The 20,516-nt window shown below is 41.1% G+C and overlaps 1 protein-coding gene across 1 annotated transcript in view; it reads right to left on the bottom strand.

Annotated features, from left to right (window-relative positions):
* The window catches only part of LOC143407525 (aldehyde oxidase 2), a 67,600-nt gene that overhangs the window by 19,221 nt on the left and 27,863 nt on the right, over window positions 1–20,516 (bottom strand). Inside the window, exons 15-26 of the mRNA XM_076866837.2 lie at window positions 18,939–19,123; window positions 18,064–18,226; window positions 16,001–16,093; window positions 14,798–14,967; window positions 13,524–13,638; window positions 11,431–11,553; window positions 7,813–7,909; window positions 7,128–7,252; window positions 6,315–6,448; window positions 4,050–4,137; window positions 938–1,024; window positions 353–544 (exon numbers count right to left, since the gene is read on the bottom strand). Coding sequence (XP_076722952.2) covers window positions 353–544; window positions 938–1,024; window positions 4,050–4,137; window positions 6,315–6,448; window positions 7,128–7,252; window positions 7,813–7,909; window positions 11,431–11,553; window positions 13,524–13,638; window positions 14,798–14,967; window positions 16,001–16,093; window positions 18,064–18,226; window positions 18,939–19,123 — 1,572 coding nt within the window. The remainder of the gene's footprint in view (window positions 1–352; window positions 545–937; window positions 1,025–4,049; window positions 4,138–6,314; window positions 6,449–7,127; window positions 7,253–7,812; window positions 7,910–11,430; window positions 11,554–13,523; window positions 13,639–14,797; window positions 14,968–16,000; window positions 16,094–18,063; window positions 18,227–18,938; window positions 19,124–20,516) is intronic.

The following is a 20,516-nucleotide window of genomic DNA, read 5'->3' on the forward strand; positions in this document are numbered from 1 at the left end:
AAGATAAAAAAGTAAACATGGGACTCTTAATAATAGTTACCTTTGACCAACAGAAATGAGGGATGAGAAAGAAGATGTTCACTTTTTACTTTGATTATTTCAGTGTGGTTTGAATATTTTGTGGGTAATTATTTGTATATAAATTAAAAAAAAAAAGAAAAAGAAATTTTTGCTTTAGGAGGGAAGAAGATAGGAGGAGATGAGTTCTTGTAGGTATCTCTTAATTTATTGAATGCTGAGCCAGGACTCATTTGTTTGTTTTTTCTAGTGCATTTCCTTGGGACAAGGTAGCCAATTTGCCCCCTAGTCTGACTCTTCACCAACCTCGGTTATGACCTGATTACATTCCTACCATTTCTGGCGGGAGGCCACATTTGGCTGCCACAGCTGTGATGCAAGATTCTGTCACCAAGGTTCCTTGTGGGAAGCCAAACCCACGAAAAGCTGTATTGGATGGCAAATTTGTCATGCATGCACGGCCCCGGAATCTGAGGTTGCGGATTTTATATGCATTTTCCAGCTTTAGTATAAGAAATTCTGTTACCTAAAGTAAAAGGAGATATTCACATTTATTGGCCATCACATCCTGCCTATCCTTCCTTTTCTTTAAAAATCAAGTACAATGAGTAAAGACTCATCTGGAAATTTTGCACTCTTTTCACAATTAAGGATGTGGTTAGTTTTTTTTTTTTTTTTTTTAATGCTACCAGGGGCACTTAACCACTAAGCCACATCCTCAGCCCCTTTTTATACTTTATTTAAAGACAGGGTCTCACTGAGTAGCTTAGGGCCTTGCCAAGTTGCTGAGACTGGCATTGAGTTCTAGATTCTCCTGCCTCAGCCTCCCAAGCTGCTGGGATTAACAGGCATGCACCACTGCAGCCGTAGTTTTTTGCTATATCCCCAGCCCAACATGATTATTTTTTGATACACATACCAGCTCTGATTCATCCAGTGTGCATCCTCCATTAATATAGCACTCAATGTCTAGAGCTTTGATCCGCCCATTGTTCATGAAGCCCACCTGTCACCAAATGATGGACATTTTACTGATAGGTTTAAAATTAACATGCCAAGAGCATCCACAGCCAAGTTCCCCTACTGAGCACAACTGGGGACAGACTTTGCTCCCTGTTCACTCTATGGTGTACCATGCCTTGTTTTTCAGTCTGATTGACGAAGACCTCTTTGGACCTGAATTTTGCTGAGCCCTCTTCGCTCAACATGTAATTTTCTGTGCTTCACAGTTAAAGTTTTTGCTTGTCTTTCAGTGTGTAATTGCCACTTTTGTCTTCCTTATTCTTGGGAGATTTTCCTTCACTTTTTACTGGCTTTCTTTTTAATTTAGTCTGTGGTTTTCTCCTTGTGGAAAAGTTTCTGAGATTCCAGAATGTCCTGGGATGAATCACAGGGTCTCTCATTATGGAACACACTGTAGAACTGAGGTCAGCAATTGGATGTGCAGCAATAGCTACTCTCAATTCCCTAGGCAGGGAAGGTGCTTTGTAGATGGTTACAGGACCTAGAGAATGTGAGCCAGTGCTCTTGTAACTGCCGGGGAGGAGCTTAGGGCAGATCACAGGTTTCTGATGTTGCTATTCCCCTCCCTCCCACCCACTTGGACCATCTTGTTTGGATAAGATGAATGAAGAGAAAAATCTTCACCCTCTATTCTGGTATTACAAAAAGATGACTGGCCCTGGTCCTTCTGCCCTTCTGAAAACAAAGATAATACACCTGAAGAAATTATATAACTGTATGGCTCTCATCATCTATTGCAAGAAAGATATCAGATAATAGACCACAGAGCAGTTAAGAACTATAGGAAAACCCACAAATTCAAAATGTATGATAGTTTTGACAAATTCTAGACTGAAGTTTGATTTTGACTTTTCATGAGAATTGCTAAGCCAAATAGTACTCTGTATAAGGCAGCAGAAAGAATTCTTCAACTGTTTAGGATAAACCTTTCAAGAATTTTGGAAATAATTATTTATGCAAAATATCTATTATGCTAATTTACAACCAGTTCTGAATAACCAAGCAAAATATAATTAGCAAGTCTGAATGAGGATATGTTTACACCTATGTATGCATATATATTATTATATTTTATAATATATTATATATATTATTATATTGGAAGTGACATTATATTTCTTTAAAAGTAAGATAAAATTTGGATTTTTCAAAAAGTTTACTTCTCTCTTTTTAATTATATTTTGCATTATGATAATTACCAAAATGTTAACAATTCAGAACTTCTTTAATAAGTATTATTACTGAAACAGTCTCATAACCATGACATAAAGGCTAATATATAATCCAGGCCAAAACAAAAGACACAAGATCCATCCTAAAAACAGTAACTGCCACAATTCCAGCAGTTAGCCTCTAATTGCTCTTGGTCCTAGAAGATAATAATAGCTGTGACTATTAATTTCTGTGCATTCGAAGGTAAATAAAAAAATTTAATGGCCAACCACACTTCCTTTCTCTCTAATTATAAAAATTACTAATGCCAACAGAAGAAATAAAATAGCGTTGTGGAATGGGAAGCTGTGATTTTAGTAGTATGGATACTGCAATAATCTAAGGGAATGACAAAGTCAGATAGGGAATCTAACTGTGTGTATGCCACAAGCAATGCCCAGATAAAAATGTCTGTCACGCTTTGTATTACATTAGAACTATGCTAACAGCTCAATCACAAATTTTTTTCAAGGTGTTTTTTTTGGGGGCGGGGGTACCACAGATGGAACCCAGGGGCGCTTAACCACTGAGCCACTTCTCCAGCCCTTTTTATATTTTATTTTGAGACAGGGTCTTTCACTGAGTTGCTCAAGGCTTTGCTAAATTGTTGAGGCTGGCTCTGAACTCATGATCCTTTTGCCTCAGCCTCCCAAGCTGCTTGCATTACAATTGTGTACCATGGTGCCCTGCTCAATTACAAACTTGAAAAGTGGCATTGTCAACTAGATGCCAGCAAATAATTTTAATAGTGTTTATACTACAGTTGCATAAAAATGCAGTTAATGCAGTAGAAGTATTTTTTTTTTTAAGATGAGATTTTTTTATGTTGTTCAGGCTGGTTTTGAATTTCTGGACTCAAGCTCTCCTCCCACATCAGCCACTCAAGTAGCTGTAACAACAGGCATGTGCCTCTGCTCCTGGCTTTACAATTTTAAATCCAATTGTTTTTTTCATCTGCAAAGAGGTTTTGTGACACTTTTATGGTCACTTAGTGGAAACTTTCATAAAAAATGATTTTGCAGTTAAATAGACCAAATGTTTCCAAACATTTCTACTATAAAATAATATTTTTACATTCAAGAAGTTTTGGTGTAACAATGTTTGTATCTTGAGTTTTGTTTTTCCCTTCCAGTTCTGTGTATTGAACCCAGGGGCACTTAACCACTGAGCTATATCCCTGGCCCTTTTTAAATTTTGTGTTTTGGTCAGAGTCTCTCTAAGTTGCTGAGGCTGGCTGTGAGCTTGTGATCTTTCTGTATCAGGCTCCTGAGTAGCAAAAATTATAGTTGTGCACTACCATACTTCATGTTTTTGTATTTTGTGGGGCTAGGGATTGAATCCAGGGCCTTGTGCACGCTAGGCAAGCACTACCTCTGTATACCGCCCAGTCCTGTTTTTTTTTTCTTTAAGGAGCTACTAATATAAAATCTTATTCCTAAATAGTGTTTTTATCATTGCTTCAAATTATATTTTCATTATTAAACCAGATTTGTAAATTCTTACAAACAGGAGGATACAATCCCATAAACAGTGCCACCTAGGACTTGGGTTGTGGCTCAGAGGTAGAGCACTTGCCTAGCATATGTGAAGCACTGGGTTTGTTCTTTTGCACCACATAAAAATAAAATAAAGATATTGTATCCATAGCACGAAATGCTATGAATATTCAAATATATAGCATCTTCATTAATGTTTTAGACAATAAGATTGTTTTTACAAATTCAAAATTAGTAAAAAAGAAGAAAACCATTCAAGTAAAAGGAATTATTTTTAATAATTTGATCTTTCAGACTTACTTTATATTTTCCAAATAACGGGTGCCTTCCTCCAGTTATTAACATGTCATCTTCACGATCAAGAACAAGACGAATGGGATGGCCAGTTCTAAAAAAAACCAATTTGGGTCAAATTCCCCATCCATCCCACCCACCCAACCCTCCACTCTCCCCTCCATCTACTCCTTCACCTATCCACCTACATATTTACACAACCCTTATTTATCTTCCCATATCCATCTATCCATTCATCTACCTATTCATCCACTATCCACCTTCCCACTCATTTATGCCATTCATTTAACTGTCTCTCCATCCATCCCATATAGATTTATGAATTGCATGCTGTATGTACTAGACATTGATGTGAATTAATGTATGACTAAATGACTATTATCTCTGTGATCGATAATTCAGTGTGAGAAAATCTAGCTAAAGGGATTAATGTCACATGACAGTTAAATTGCATTATTATGGCTTCAAATTGACCTTCAAGTGTGATCCTCACCCAGATCCCATTATTATGCATCTCTCTGCAGCTAGTTATAAAGGAGAGAGCTTGAATAGATAAATGCAAAGTTAACAACAGTACTATAAAAACATCAGTTCAATGTAAAGATTCCGGGTTCATTGTCTGGTAATTCTGAATCAGTGGGGCTGGCATGGGGAGGCAGGAACTTCTACAATCTCAGGAGACTTTTAATACCCAGGAGGTTTGGGAACACTGTTCCAGGTGTTGGGGGGAGGGCGGGTCACATAATGTATGGCAGTTGTGCATGAAGGCAGGGTTGTATTTTAAGGCACAGGTTCCCACACTTGGCTGTACAATGGAACCACTGGGGAAGTTTTGGAATATTCCAATCCCTTGGTTGGTGATGGAAAGTGCAGGTGCTGGGATTTAAATGTTCCCCATGTGACTCCAATGTGCAGTCACATTTGAGAACTCTGAAAGGCCCAAGGCCTTGTGGGAACACAAAGAACTGATTCTCTCTTAATTACTTGGATCCCTTGTGGTTGAGATAGAGAGGGGTTAGATATGGAAAGAATGAAGATGAGGTTCAGATCCTGGTTTTCCCACCTGCAGACTAAGACACATGCTCTGAACTACACGGAGGTTGTCAAAGGAAGCAGTAACTGGGGACATTACAGATTAATGAAGCCTCTGACAAAATACCAAAGAAACAGCCATAGAAAATGAATGAGTAACAGAAAAGCCAGCACCTACCACACATGAATGTTGAGGCATGAATGGCAACTGAATTGGTGAGTTTTCCATTGCAGCAGTTAGCTCAGGAACCACCCGCTCCTCCCATTTTTTCCCATGATGGAGATGGAACCCAGGGTCTTGCATGTACTAGGCAAGCACTCTACCACTGAGTTACACTCCCAGCCCCTAGGAGCCCTCTTTGAGGACAAGTCATCTGTCCACTGAGATAAACAGTTTGAGGGGGTGGTACTTCCCACATGCAGCAAGGCAGAGGATGGGGTGGGGTTCTTTCATCACTCCAAACTGTTTTGGAGTTGAGAGTTGAACGGAAAGTCAGAGAATAATCCACTTGGACAGAGTGCCATATTCTACCTGTAGGCCACCTTCTCTGAAGCTCAAGAATGGGCAGCTCCAGCTCTGGAGGTATTCAGCCATAAGACCACTTTATCTATTTAAAGCATATTAACTTATTCAAAGTTCTGGATATATTTGACTTTTGCTATAACTCTAGAAGGGTGGGAAGGTTGAGCATGGTGCTGCGTACCTATAGTCCTAGCTACTTGGGATGACTTGAGGCCTGGAGTGTGCGAACAACCTGAGCAACATAGCAAGACTGTCTTTCAAAAAATAAAAAAAAAAAAAAAAGAAAAGAAAATAGCTGGTGATGTAGATCAGTGGGAAAGTGCTTACATAGTGTGCATAAGATTCTAGGTTCAACCCTCAGTACTGAAGAACAGCCAAAATAAATGAAGAAGAGTGGGAGGGTAAGTATTTTTTTTTTTTTAAGAGAGAGAGAGAGAGAGAGAGAGAGAGAGAGAGAAAGAGAATTTCAATATTTATTTTTCAGTTTTCAGCGGACACAACATCTTTGTTTGTATGTGGTGCTGAGGATCAAACCCAGGCCACACGCATGCCAGGTGAGCGCGCTACCACTTGAGCCACATCCCCAGCCCAGAGGGTAAGTATTAATATCTACATTTTATAAACAGAGACTGAATTGCCAGGACTATGACAGTGACTATGACAGAAGCCAAAGTGACTCTACATTCTGCACCCTCTATGTCCTCTAGCATACTTACTTGACAGCACCCACTGCTGCAATTGCCCCAAACACAGATGGCCTTCCCACCTTTCCTCCAAAACCTCCACCCACTCGTTTGACATGGCAGGTGATCCTGTTGATGGGGATGTTTAGAGTAGAGGACACTGTTTTCTGTAAAAGTGAGATAACAGGAAGATTTCTAAGAGGGAAATGGCAAAGAATTGTTTTGTTTCCGGAAACACAACATCACAGCAGAATATGTTCACATCTACCTTTGGTAAAAAAGTGGATAGTCCAAATCTGTCTTATGGAGCTCTGCTTAGTTCATTAATCTTCACAGAATAGTTCTTCCAGAAAAAAAAATGGAATTTACCAGAAGGGAAACTGTCACATCCCTGGATTCTTGTTCTAAGTTGGATTCCAAGTCAAATGCCTAGACCTAAAGTCCCACAGTGGTAAAAACCAGCAAATTCCTGGTATGTATGCAACTAAACCCTAGAGCACATTGTGGCTGGGGAAGTAAAAAAATGTTCTGTAAGGTAATGTGCTGACTCTAAAGATTATCTCTAATGATTATTTTAGAGAAAAAATAATTTAGTGGTGTCATCCAATCTGAGAATTAATCTAAGCCTAATGGAAATAGACTAAAGTGACCATGGCTCTTCTTTTATTACTTGATAATGCCAGAAAAAATAATAAAAACATTCTGAGGTCTAAGCTGCTTTACAGGTGTTCAATACTTGGATTCTAAAGTTTTGTAGGTAAATGGTTATCAACTATGGAGCTGTGGGGCTTGCCTGCCATGATGGAATTACGAAGGTGGGGAGTTGGGGAAGACCCTTGATCTTACCTGCACGTGGGCTGGATCCTGTGTGGACACATAAATGTCCAGTTCTTTGTCTTCTGTCTTTGGAATAACAAGCACTCTTTGTGTTTCCATGTAAAAGTGTTCCTGTCCTCCTACATGGACCTCTCCTGTTAAGCACAAGCACAGGACAACTTCTGAAGGTGTATGCTGCCTGGAGGCCACCATCTTGGGGGAATTCAAAAGCAACTAAGACATGGACTGACTAGTTTGCATTTGCTCTGACTAAGGAATCAGACATGTGTCTTATAGCAACTGGAGACAACAGTTGTGGAAGTTAAATGTGTCAGCTTGTTCCTTACTCTACCCTTAACTAATCACAATCTTAGGGATTTTTCTTCTATTTATTCTGCTGCTCCCTACCATTCACCCCCCAAATACAACACACACACACACACACACACACACACACACACACATACACACAATTTGATTTTTTTTTTTTATGATGATGCTGGGGATTGAATCCATGGCCTTGAGGATTCGAAGCAAGTACTCTACCAATTAATCTATCTCCCTATCCCACACATAATTTGAAAGGAAGAGATATAAATTCGACAAAGCCCCAAGATTCTGGAGGATGATCTCTTTGGTGAGAAATTACATGCTCTTGAGGTATTGTTCAGTATTCAATCAGGCAAAATTCTACTAGCTATCCTGAGTTGCTTACCTTCAACAATTTGATCCACTTTTTCAAATGCCTCCTTAATGTTTCCTTGCTCAAGTTTTTTTTCAGGGCATAGGAATGAATTGTGTTTTATGGCATCCTGTGTAACAGGGGAAATCACAAAAGCCAGTTAGTCCTACTTTTTTCTTCCATCAGCTGTTTTTTTCTCTAATGAAAGTTACTATGCTCCCCCAAATAACTGTCTCCTGGGATGTATGAAAGGTGTCAAGTAAACAAGTGGAGCAGCAGGCCACTGTAGAGAGGGATGTCAAAAGGATTGTCTTTCAGATTTGCAGAGAAAACCAGCAAGAATTAGTGAAATGTTAAGAAGGATGCTGAGAATTGAGGTCTGGGGGCAGTAGGATGGTCCAGGATGATAAATGCTCATTCCTCATTTTTAATATGGATCTCTAGGGAACAGGCAATAGGTCCCAATGTCTATAAGTGAGTTTCTGTTCCCCTTTTTTCACCTTCTCCTTGAGAAAAACCACTGATATTAGACTAGGCTCACATGCAAGATCCCCTAACTCAAGAATCTGAAAAATTGAGGCTGTGTTGAGGCACAATTGGCGGGTCCTTACACATCCTGGGGCAAGACATCTTGAAAATAATATAGAAAGTTTGTTCATTTCTTTGAGTATTTGGGATGTATCACAAGAGCCTTCCCAGTTCTTTGTTCCATGGTGTGTGTGTGTTTGTTTTGTTTTGTTTTGGTGATGACAATAAGATGAACTGATTCACTTATGAAGACTGGACGCCATTCCATTCTATGGACGGACTGACCTACCAGCAACTGATCCTTACTTAACCTGCGGATCCCAGCTGTCTTCCATTACTTCAGAAGGACACTCCTCTGCTACCTTCTTAGACTCCCCAAACCCAGGTGTCACAGCCTTTCTTGCTAATGATGATAACAGTGATAACATTTGCACCATGCACTGTACAATAACAGTATATTTACATGTCTTTTCACATTAATTTCATGATTATCTCGATTTTCTAAACAAAGAGATTGGGCTTAGAGAGGTGAAAATAACTTTCTCAAAGTCATGCTGCAAAGAAGTGAGGGAGGCAGTGTTCAAGCCCAGGCTCAGTTTTCAGAAACATCTTGCTTCATAATGAACATCTGATTTCTCAAAGCCACAAAAAACAAATCATATAGTTGAAAATTTCATGTTATGCTATACTGAGATCTCAATAAGTCACCCTCTGCATGTACAGGGATGTTTATTTCCATATTGTAAATAGTAACTGAGATTTGCAGGCTCTAACTCAATGAGATCAAGGCATATAATTTTCTTACAAATGCTGTTTTTAGTGAGTGCTAATTATGAGCCAGGCACTGTTCTGAACACTTCGTACATATGAACTCATTTAGTTTTATGATGAGTTTTATGATGAGACATATTATTATTACCCCCAGATTACAGATGAAGAAACTGGCATAGAGATATTAAGTAACTTGCCTAAGGTTACACAGCTAGTAAGTAGTACAGCCTTAATTCAATTTTTCCAGTTTGGTTCTTGCACTTGTCCTTTTAACCACTACTCTACACCACCTTGTGTGCATTTATGTGTAATACAGATTCATATAAATAAACAAATTAATAGAGGAATGAATCTGTATTGGTATATATGACTCTTATCACCTGCTTTTGGTCACAAAAGAATTATTTCCTGATTCTGGATCATCCTATTGAGGAAACTCTAGATCCCTTATACACTCTGAATCTCAGAAAATTTCATGGTGTATCCTCTGGGTGCAATTTCCCCCTTGGTAAAATTGGGGTTCAAATTGAAATTTCAAAAACCCGTATTAAGATCCTAGGACAACCCAGGGAAAGTGAGTGAGCCAAGAAAAATGGCCTAGACTCTTTGCCAACTTGGCAAATGGGAATTTGGAGCAGAGTTAATTTGGTTTAGAAATATTAAGAAATATTTTTTAAAAGTTATTTAAATATTAAGCAATTTGTACCTTTTAGGAACATTTTAAATGCTCAAATGATTCACTAGGGTCTTCAATACTTTTTATGACCTGTCATAAGCACACAAACAAATTAGTTCTGAACCTGTCTCTTAGAACTTGCAAATCCTAGCTGCTGCAGTTGAGATCTAAAATGTACCCCAGAGGCTTGGTGGTGGAAACTTGAGGAAGTGGGGCCTAGAAGAAGGTTTTAGGTCACTGGGGGTGTGTCCTTGAAGGGGGCTGTGGGACTGTAGTCCCTTCCTCTTTCTCTTCTTCCTGTCTCAGCCACAAGTTTTGCTCTACCATGCACTGCTGCCATGAAATACTACCTCACCATAGGCCCCAAAGCAACGGGGTCAATTGACTATGAATTGGTCTGACACTGTGAGCCAAAATTAATATTTTCTCTTTGTAAGTTGATTATCTCAGGTATTTATTACAACAATGAAAAGTGAGCTAACATACCCATCCTCACTTGAATTGTGTTCTCCATTCGCTTTCCTGGAAATATTATCTGAAGTCCATTATATAGACTCCAATTGAGAGTGTAAAATTTCCATGAAATTCCACCATAAATTTCTCACTACTTTTGGGCTCCACCTTGGAAACATTATTTTTCTCAATATCCATTCTCATTATCTTCCACAAGTAATAGAATCCCCAATTTTTAGTGGAGACATGGCCACATGGAATAAAATCTACATTTTCCATCTTCCCTTGAAGGTAGGTGTGGCGCGTGACTAGGTTCTAATCAATGAAATATAATTAGGCATTTATAACTGTGAAGTGTCCTGAAAGAGAGCGGGTATTCCTGTCCCCATTACCTCATTCTCTCTGTTGTTTGGAATGTGGGTTTAATGGCCAGAACTTCAGTAGCCACTGAGGACCAGAGGTGACCTGAAGAATGGAAACTATGCATACAGAGCGACTAGGTAGAAGGAGGCTGGATCCCTGACACAAGAACCCATGTGCATGGCTTAAATATGTCCCCCACAGTCCATGTGTTAGAGACCCGATCCCTAATACAATAGTCTTGTGAGGCAGGAACTTCAAATTAAAGAGTTGATCAGGTCACGAGGGCTCTATTCTCTTGAATGAGTTGATGCAGTTATTATGAGAAGGTTCTTTATCAAGAAGAGAGGGGGTTTGTTATAAAAGCAAGTTTTGCTCTCTCTCTCACACATGAACATGCACCCTCTATTGACCTTCTACCTTCTGCCATGGGATGATGAAGCACCATATGCAACCACCTAGTCATGGACTTCCCAGACTCCAGAACCATGAAAAACACATTTCTATTCATTATAAATTACCCATCTTAGGATTTCTGTTGTGGCAGCACAAGACAGATTAAGATACCACATAAGCCCTGGACAAACTACTGCTAGCCTTTTTGAATGTGAGACAAAAACTTCTACACTGAGATTTTTTAAAAAAAATGTTCCTTGGGAAAAAAAAAAGGAAAAAAAATGTTTCTTGGAGTCAAAGATAATTTCAGTTCATACAAGTATTATCTTCCAGAGAAAACTGACTTTTCCAGGAAAAGCCAATCCCCCTCCTTTCCAAAATTCCTAAATCAGTATTGCACATTAAGATATTTTCAAAGGCACTTTTGATTCTACAATCTTAGTGTGAGACCTGCCACCCCTGCTTACCTCTATGGTGAAAATTACAGGTTTCAGATCCTCATAGGTAATCTTTATCTTTTTAATTGCCCGCTTTGCCTGTATATCTGTCTCTGCAACTACAGCACAGATGACCTGGCCCACGCAAAGTACCTGTGGAAAGTGCATGAATAAAGCAGATAGAACATTAGGGCAGGAATAGGCAGCTCTACTTCATCAATGCCTGGTATCTTAGATGTCATTTTTTGAGCACATTGGACTCATTCAACTATATGTGTTTGACTCAAACTTCTAAAAACTTTGAATGTAAAATTTAAATAATATAGACAGCTCCATTTTCTATTTTGCTCAGTGAATATAAGTTCCAGAGTAGATATGAGATTGATTGTGAACTGAATCTACTGTGTCTTCTGTTGTGCTTGGTTTACATGTATCTCTTTCACAGATGTTACTTTAGAGTTTCAGGATAAGTAAAATATTTTTTGTTCAATGTGACTCCTATAGTAGACTGATTTGTAACCTCTCCCCCCACATCCCTGCCCTGGCAAATTTACATGTTGAAGCCCTATCCACGCCCCCCCCCCCCCCCCCCCCGCCCTGCCCTGCCGCCCCGGCCATGTGACTGTATTTGGAGATAGGACTTTGACAAAGGTAATGAAGGTTGAATGAGGTCATAGGGCAGAACCCTACTAAAATATGACTGGTGTCTTTATAAGAAGAGGAAGATACACCCTTGAGAATGGAATGCTCTTGAGAAAAGGCATGCCTACGAGGACTCACTGAAAAGATTACCTTCTATAAGCTGGGAAGTGTCCTCAGGAGAAACCCAACCTGCCAACACCTTTATGTTGGACTTAGCCTCTAGACTTGGGAGAGGAAGCCTCTAGACTTCTGTTGTTTAAGCCTCCCAACTGTGGAATTTTATTATGGTAACCCAAGCAGACTAACATAGTTCCAGACAGCCAATCTTTTCAGCTGGAGTTCAACTAAAAGAACAACCTCCATGGCTGGAGGAGAAATTGTTTGGGTCTCATTGAGAGATGGCAGTAATACCTAACACTAGAGCCTTCATTATGCCAGTCACTGTCCAAAGCACTTTGAATATATTAACTCATTTAAAACTTACAACTACACAGTGAAGTGGGTGCTATGCTCATTTCCTCTTTACAGATCATGAAACCCAAGGGCACACAGTTATGGAGTGGAAGGGCTGGAACAAGAATCTAGACTGTCTGGTCCCAAAATCAAGTGCTCAATAAATAATTGTTAACTTTGAATTAAAAAATCAGAGAAAGGGCTAGGGATATAGCTCAGTTGGTAAAGTGCCTGCCTCACAAGCACAAGGCCCTGGGTTCAATCCCTATCACCACAATAAAAAAAGAAAAAAAAAGTCAGAGACAATAAGAGCAACTTTATTAAAAATGGAGTGTGTGAAGGAAGGTGGGACCCAGGAAGAGGGTTGGTTCAAGAAGGAAGGGAATTCAGAACAAATTAGAGGGAGTGGTTGTTTTTTGGTGCTTGCTCTCTATTTATTTATTTATTAGTTATGGTTGGACATAATATTTTTATTTTATTTATTTTTATATGGTACTGAAGTTTGAACCCAGGGCCCCGCACATGGTAGGCGAGTGCTCTATCGCTAAGCCACAACCCCAGCCCCTGGTGTTCTCTTTCTAGATCTTTCTAGGGCATTCTATCCTGATATAGAAAACTTTCTTGCATTTACTCTTTTTTAAAATTTTTTTTCTTAGTTGTAGATGGACAAAATACCTTTGTTTTATTTATTTATTTTTATGTGGTGCTGAGGATCGAACCCAGTGCCTCACACTTGCTAGGCAAGCGCTGTACCTCTGAGCTACAACCCTAGCCCCGCATTTAGTCTTCAGATGAGGGTAAATGGTCTCAAGAGCACATGGTACTTGAATTTTGACTGTAATGTTTCCTTATGCTAAATTATTTCCTGACTCCAGAAAAGTAGTGCTGAATAACAAGGTTAGAGATAAAGAGGAGCTAGTGGGTAGCACTTCTACCTCCCATTGGTAGAAAGAGCTGGGGGCAGCTGAAGGTGGTACCTTGGTGGTTATCTGCCCAAAGTCACCTGGGAAGGTGTGTTCCATACGTACCTTATCTACAGCCAACAATTTGTCATCTTCACCACCATTGGTGCCTGGAATGTCTTTAGCTGTTATCACATCAACCACCTCAGGTAGTTCAAGGGCCTCAGAGAAATCTATTGATCTGAAAATAAAGAGATATTTAAGAAGTAGAAATCAGCAAGATTTGAGGGCTTCAAACCTTTCATGGGCCAGGCTATATGAGCAATGACCAAACGGATTTCATTTTACCCTGAGACTTCATGTCATAAAAGAAATGCTTCTGCCATAGGAATACCTCTGTCTCTGTACCTATCAATAGTTGCTTAGCATAGCATGTTTGGCAACATAAAATGGTAATTCTTACAGAATGTAAAATTTTTCTCTTTTGGTTCCCAGTTTTCTTGGACATCGGACCTTGTCAGAGATTGCTTGTCTAGACATTAGTAACCATTCTTTAATTTGTACTCAACTAGGGTCATTTTGACCCACTTCTCTTCTTCTTATGATTATGCAAAGTCCCGTGGGAAATATCAGTGTACCCAGAAATGAAATTATGATTATGGGCATTGCATTCCATAATGGCTCAATTCAGCTTCTGTACCCCTGCTTGCTTGCAGCTATGCCAACCTGGATAAGGTTTTTGCCTCTATATATCCTAAAACCCTCAGGCTTGAGGCTGTTCCTTGCAGAGAAAGTTTGGGGTCCTGCAGGAAGCAGTCACTGGCCAGATAATAAAGACTCTGCAATTCAGACAAAGCTGGGACTTGGTGTGTTTTCTGAGTGTCTTGCCCCATAACAGAACATGGTTGAAAATAAGAACGTATAACAGTGAATTCACCCTGATCAGTCAGAATGGACCTAACATGGAGTTGGGTTCAGGGGATCCCCCTACTGGGCTAGGGAGTAACTTTCCAGTTGTGTGTAGGGGGTGACAAGTGCTAGGGGAGGGGCAGTGTGACTGGCTTCTCTGGAAGCTTAAAATATTGGTCATTGTTGAATAATGAAGTGTGCTACAATGTTTTCCACCAGCTGCATATCAGCCCTGCATCAGAGATACTCCTTTGAGATCAGTCTGAGGCTACAGCAGGGACACGTCTTGTGAGGTTAGGAAGGAAACAAGAGGCCTATGACTGACTGTATCTCTATTTTATGATAGTAATCTTTCTCCTCTGGGGCCTTGTGACCTTTTCTTTATTTGTTTCATTGTAGGTTCTTTGAGTATATGACATCGTAGATGAAACAGGCGAGTTCTTATGAAGGAATCCCTAGCTATGCTTTTAAAAAATTTTTGATTTACTTACATAATTTTTGCATGAGCCCTGGTACTGGTCACCAAAGCCATGAAAAGTTCTTTATCCACCCTGGGAATGTCATCACAAAATATGGCTTCCCCCGTGGCATGTTTAAGACCTGACAGGTGCATGATGGGGCGTCCAACTGGATCTCGAAGAGGTTGGTGAGAATCCACTTTCTGTAGAGGAAGACAAGAGTTGCTCTAAAAACCTTACATCTCCACAAGTGGCCTGGCCAATCACAGGCACTCCTGATTCAGGACTGAGCAACCGGGTGGTATTCTCAGGCAAAGAGCACTGGAGCAGGTCAGATGACTAGTGTGACAACTTAGTGTTGTAACTAGACTGGAGAATTGTCATTCAGTTATGTGGCAATGCCATAGGCAGGCCAGCCTTTGGCAAAATAGTGAAATAGGTAAAGGGGCACTCCACCTTCTTCTTTTGTGGTGCCATCATTTTAGAGGGTCTCCTTGTTCTGCTTGCTCACAGGTTTAGTGATCCACCTGTCCACATTTAAAGAATCAAGATAAGGCCTATAGGGATTTAGTTCCCAATGAGGGACCAAAATCCAAGTCAGAAGCCTGAGTATTAACCCTCATGGCCTCTGGTAAAGGGTAGGGGATTGGTTATGGAGTCCCCCAGATCCAGATTACGATGTCCTGGCCACCTCTGGAAGTGGCACAAAGACATCAGCAGGAGTATAAAGAGACAGAGAAAGATTTAAAAGTTTATTCTGGAGCTGTTCTCAGGAAGAGGTGTGTGTGTGTGTGTGTGTGTGTGTGTGTGTGTGTGTGTGTTGGGGTAGGGGAGGGACTGTGCCTCAGTAAAAATGGATAATTGTTAAATTGTCCTTCCAGAAGAGTGAGTTCAGTTACCTGAAGGGCTCTTGCTTGCTGATTGGTGATTAAACTTTTGCAATCAGGGCCAGAGGCTGAACCTTCTGCTCAGCTGCACTTCTGAGTAAATATGAAACAAATGCCCAAAGAACATCTCTTTGAAAAGACTATAATTATTAGTCTGTAGATCAGTCAACCTTAAGTACATCTAGTGGCAGCTTAGGCCTGAGCTTGGATTCCAGAGTCACCCTGACTTGGACATAGGAACCACTGGAAAGTCAAAACTCAAAATCACAACTCTGAAAAACTTGCTCATTTTATGCAATTCCAGCTTATCTTTTTGTGTTTAGGTTTCTGTAAAATGAGACTCACTGACCTGGTATGTTTGGACTCCCTGGGGTATTGTGACTGGGAAATCTTCTAGAGCACTTAGGAACCCATCTGAAATTTCCGGATAACGACTGCTGCCCTGCGATGATTCAGCACAACGAAAAGAGGCTGGTTAGTCTAGATTAAGTTGGGTTTGGGTTTATGTGAGAGTAACTTGACAAATGTTACTCTCACATAACCAAAGTCCACAGTGCGCCCCAGGGTTTTGCTTTTTATGACCCCCACACCCTTGTCCTTTCCCACACAATAAGGACCTGGCCTGACTGGTTTGAATCTGTTTCCCTGTCACCTGGAGGGAGCGGCCAGCTGGTGAGCTGGGGCAGAGGCTATGGGTGGTGGGGAGAAAATGTTGGACAGGATAAGCCATCCCAGAATAAGCTGCTGTCTACAAAAAGGCCAAAGTCCTGATTGCTTTTCTCAGGAACTCAGCTTTTCTGGGACAGCAGCAGAATCGTGCATCAGTGAAACATGTCAAGTGTCTTGACTCAGAAATTAAATAGCAGGTCTTCATCCGAGTCACTGAAATGCAGATGTTTTAGAACAGCAGGCTGCGGGGGTAGGGGTGGCTGGAACAGGGTACAGGGTTGGGAGAGAGTTGTAATCATGGGAAAAAGTTGTAATTATGGTCAGGGGATGGAAAGGAGGAAGAAAAAAGGAGGAGAAGAGAAAGGATAATTTGCTTAATTCATTCTAGAAAAAGAAAAGTAAATTTTTTCCCCCAGAAGTTTACAATCAGATAATCTAGAAATCTACTTAAATATTAGTATAATAGTATTCAAAACACATCAGTTTTGGTCTTTTTTTTTTATTTGCAGAAATTTAATCTGATCATGGGCTTTGGAACAGATCAGTTTTGGTCTTTTTGAAAAATAACATTTTATTTTACATTTTATGTTGCATTCGCAATTCTAGAATAAGCAAAATGAATATATAGTACCACAAAGCAGATCAGTGACTGCCTGGGCTGGGTTGGGCTGGTGGAATTAACATTGTTTAAAACATATGTTTAGTCTGAGATGGTGGCTATGTAGTTATACACATTGCCAAAATTCACTAAACTTAAACAATGAATTTTATTGGAGATAAATTATATATCAATCAAGTATTTTAATTTTCATTTTATTTTATTTAGGGCACTTGACCACTGAGCCACATCCCCAGCCCTATTTTGTATTTTATTTAGAGACAGGGTCTCATTGAGTTGCTTAGTGCCTTGCTTTTGCTGAGTCTGGCTTTGAACTCTTGATCCTCCTGCTTCAGCCTCCTGAGCCACTGGGATTACAGGCATGTGCCACCATGCCTGGCCAATCATTTTTACTTTAAAAGAAAAAAGCTGTATGTTGCTGGAGAAAGGAGCACCAGATATTTGAGTGCTCTGGGCACAAGGTGAACTGTGGCCTGAAGATAGTTTGGCACCCTGAGCCTCATGTAGCACTTTGAGGCTGAATCCCAGGAACAGGCTGGGACCAAAACAGGTGACAGGTAACAGCATAGACTGCCCACAAGAGTGAATGAAAGCAGTAGGGAAGTGGGGGCATATGACTGCAAGGAGCTAATAAGAGACAAATATCATGGGTCCAAGTGTGTCCTTCCAAATTTATAAGTTAGAGTCCTAATCCTCAGTATCTCAGAATTTGACTTTATCCAAACAAGGTAGATACTGCAGAGGTCATCAAGTTGAAATGAGATCATAAGGATGGATCCTGGTCCAATATGGCTGCTATCCTTATCAGAAGGGGAAATTTTGGCACAGACATGTTCACAAGGAGAAGGCCTTGTGAAGGCAGAGTCGGAGATGTTCCCCTACAGGCTAAACAAACCCCAGAGATGGCCAGCCACTGCCAGAAGCTAGGTAAGAGCCACAGAGACAACTCTCACAGCCCTCAGCAGGAACCAACTCTGCTGATACCTTGACCAAGGACTAAGCCTCCAGATTAGTGAGATAATAAATGTCTGCTGTTTAAGCCACCCACCCAGTCTGTGGTGCTTTGTTACAGGATGGCTAGCAAAATACATTAGAGCACTTACAGGCACAGAGGATTGTCTTACTAGGGTCTTCAGTTCCTTCAAAACCTTTAGGTAGAACTTGAAGAGGAAGCTGACTACTAGAGTCCTCTTGAACTCCACCTTGCCACCCGGAGCTGAGCCTGGGAGGGAGACTTCATCCAGAACCAACCTGCAAGCCTCGTCCAGCATCAGCTCATTCCAGTGCCTGGTAGCACAGAGGGAGGAAGAAGCCAGTTAAAGGGCAGTCTTTATTGCATGGCATATGCTAGATACCAGAAGGTAGCATTTTAGAGATCCCAGAATTTCCTTTTTAGAGTTGTAAGGGAACTTAGATATCACCTTATCCAACCTCTATGGAAAATTGAGGCCTAGGGAGGCTGCTTCAATTGGCCCAACTTTCATGACAGGGTGAGTAAGGGACCTGTTCCATTGCAACATAAATCAAGAAAGTTCCAGAGCTAGAAGATAGAAGAACTAAACAGACTAAACTAAACAAGTACTAAACAGACCATTTAGGCCAGTCCCATTATGAACCAAACAGGATTCAGAACTGGATACTGTCTTTGCTGAGGAAGAAATTGCACATGCCACATTGTAGAAGTATGAGGTGCTGCTTGGACACTGCTGTGGCTTGCTGAGTGTTGATTTACATAAGACAATGCCAGCCAGACCGGGAATAATTGCCTGCTGGCTGAACTTGGGCCTGGGCTATTTTTGTTGTGTCCCTTACCCAAAGAGTGGCATCCAAGTCAAATAAGGTTTAATTCATTCAGCAAAATTACAGAAGGAGCAAGCAGTGATTTTATAAGTAGGAGTTTCCATCTTTCCAGGGTTTTATCAACACTTGCCAATGCCAAATTTCCACTTGTTTTTTCAATGTTAAGTTTCACCCTTAAGGTGCAGGGCTCATTGTTTACCTGCCGAGGAGCTGCTGGCAAGATTTATGTGCACTGACTGTAGCAGTCCCTACACCTCCGTAGGCAATGCTCAGGTCCTCAATGGTGTCTGTGCCTTCTATGAACAGGACTCGCATGCCAGCATTGACATCGGGCAAGGCATTTTGCAGGCACTGGGCCTGACGGAAAGCGAACACAAATTCCCACTGTGGAGACAAAAATCAATCCGGGTTATCGGATAAGTCAGGACGAAGAGCATGGTTTCTGTTTCTTGGTGCCTCTACTAAATCACTTAGAATCACTCAAAAGGGACACAGACAACACTTAGCACAATTGGAGGACAACCGGGCTGACTTCTTGTTCGAGGTGAGAATGTCCTTCCCAAGACCTATCTCCAAGGTCCCAGACACCTCAAGGATCAGGAGTCTCTGCATTTTCCCTTTGAGCCTGGGATGGCTCTACACAGAATGCTGCAGAAGCTTGCATCAGGAACATGAACTTGTGCTGGATCTGCAGGAGCTCCTCCCTCTAGGCTTCAGATGCCTTTGACTCCCAGGAGGACAGAGAAGCCCTAAGAATACAGGGGCTTGGAACATTCAAAGAGATACAACTCGGTTTTTTTTTTTTTTTTTTTGGTAGAAAAAAAATCACTTTTTCATTTGGCAAAACTCAAAGGGGAGCTTAGTGGAGCTTTCCAGCTGTGGACTAGGGAACCCTATATCAGGAGCAGGGGCAGGGGATGATGGTTGCCCAGTGGACCCCTTGGTGCCATGACCGCTGGTGTGCCCAGATGAGGCCAATGAAGACAGCCTGTGCCCAGCAGGGCTTCTCCATCTGTGCTGGTCCAATGGTGCTCATGTTTGAGTCTGCCTGTTTTTCTCTTCCAAAACCTTCTAAAACTGAACTGCCTCCTGATTTTATTTTTATTTAATTTTTTTTTTCTGTGCTAAGATTGAACCCAGAGTCTTGAACATGCTAGGCTCTACCACTGAGCTATATCCCTAGCCCTGTCTTCTGGTTTTAGATTGCTATGAATCTGTGTATGTGTGTTTGTGTGTATGTGAGTGTGTGTGTGTGTGTGTGTCTTGTACCCTTCTCTCTGGAAAGACTCTCCTCTTGGATTTAGGTACAGCTTTGGGGACAGGTAAAGGAACAGAGAGTGAGGGCAGGGGTCACCTTCACAGCCACCCATGTGGCCACATCAACTCCAAGGGTCCTGTGCTAGCAAACATCTGGGGATCCTCATTCTTCTATGAACTGTTGGGGTTGGCAAGGGTGAGGAGTGCGGAGGCTAAGCTCTGGACTCCATTTCCTTGTGGGTCAGGTAGAGAAGCTCCTTTCCACAGCCAGAGAGCTTTGACCCCTGGGAATGCAGGGGCATGGAAGCCTGACCCAGGTCCTCAGCCAGGCTGCACTCAACAGCTGAAACAACAACCTCAAATCCATCCCCTGGAGCTATTGGCTCCAGGCTGTCCAAGGGCCGAGGTGCTGATCCAATCCACAGTGGGACAGGAGCCAGGTTTTCAGGGCAGAGTTATTTTCCTTACATTTGTTTTCAGATTTCCAAAGATGACTGGAGTCCATTATAAAAAGGGAAAA

Source organism: Callospermophilus lateralis, chromosome 9, assembly GCF_048772815.1.
Source record: "Callospermophilus lateralis isolate mCalLat2 chromosome 9, mCalLat2.hap1, whole genome shotgun sequence".
Taxonomy (NCBI): Eukaryota; Metazoa; Chordata; class Mammalia; order Rodentia; family Sciuridae; genus Callospermophilus; species Callospermophilus lateralis.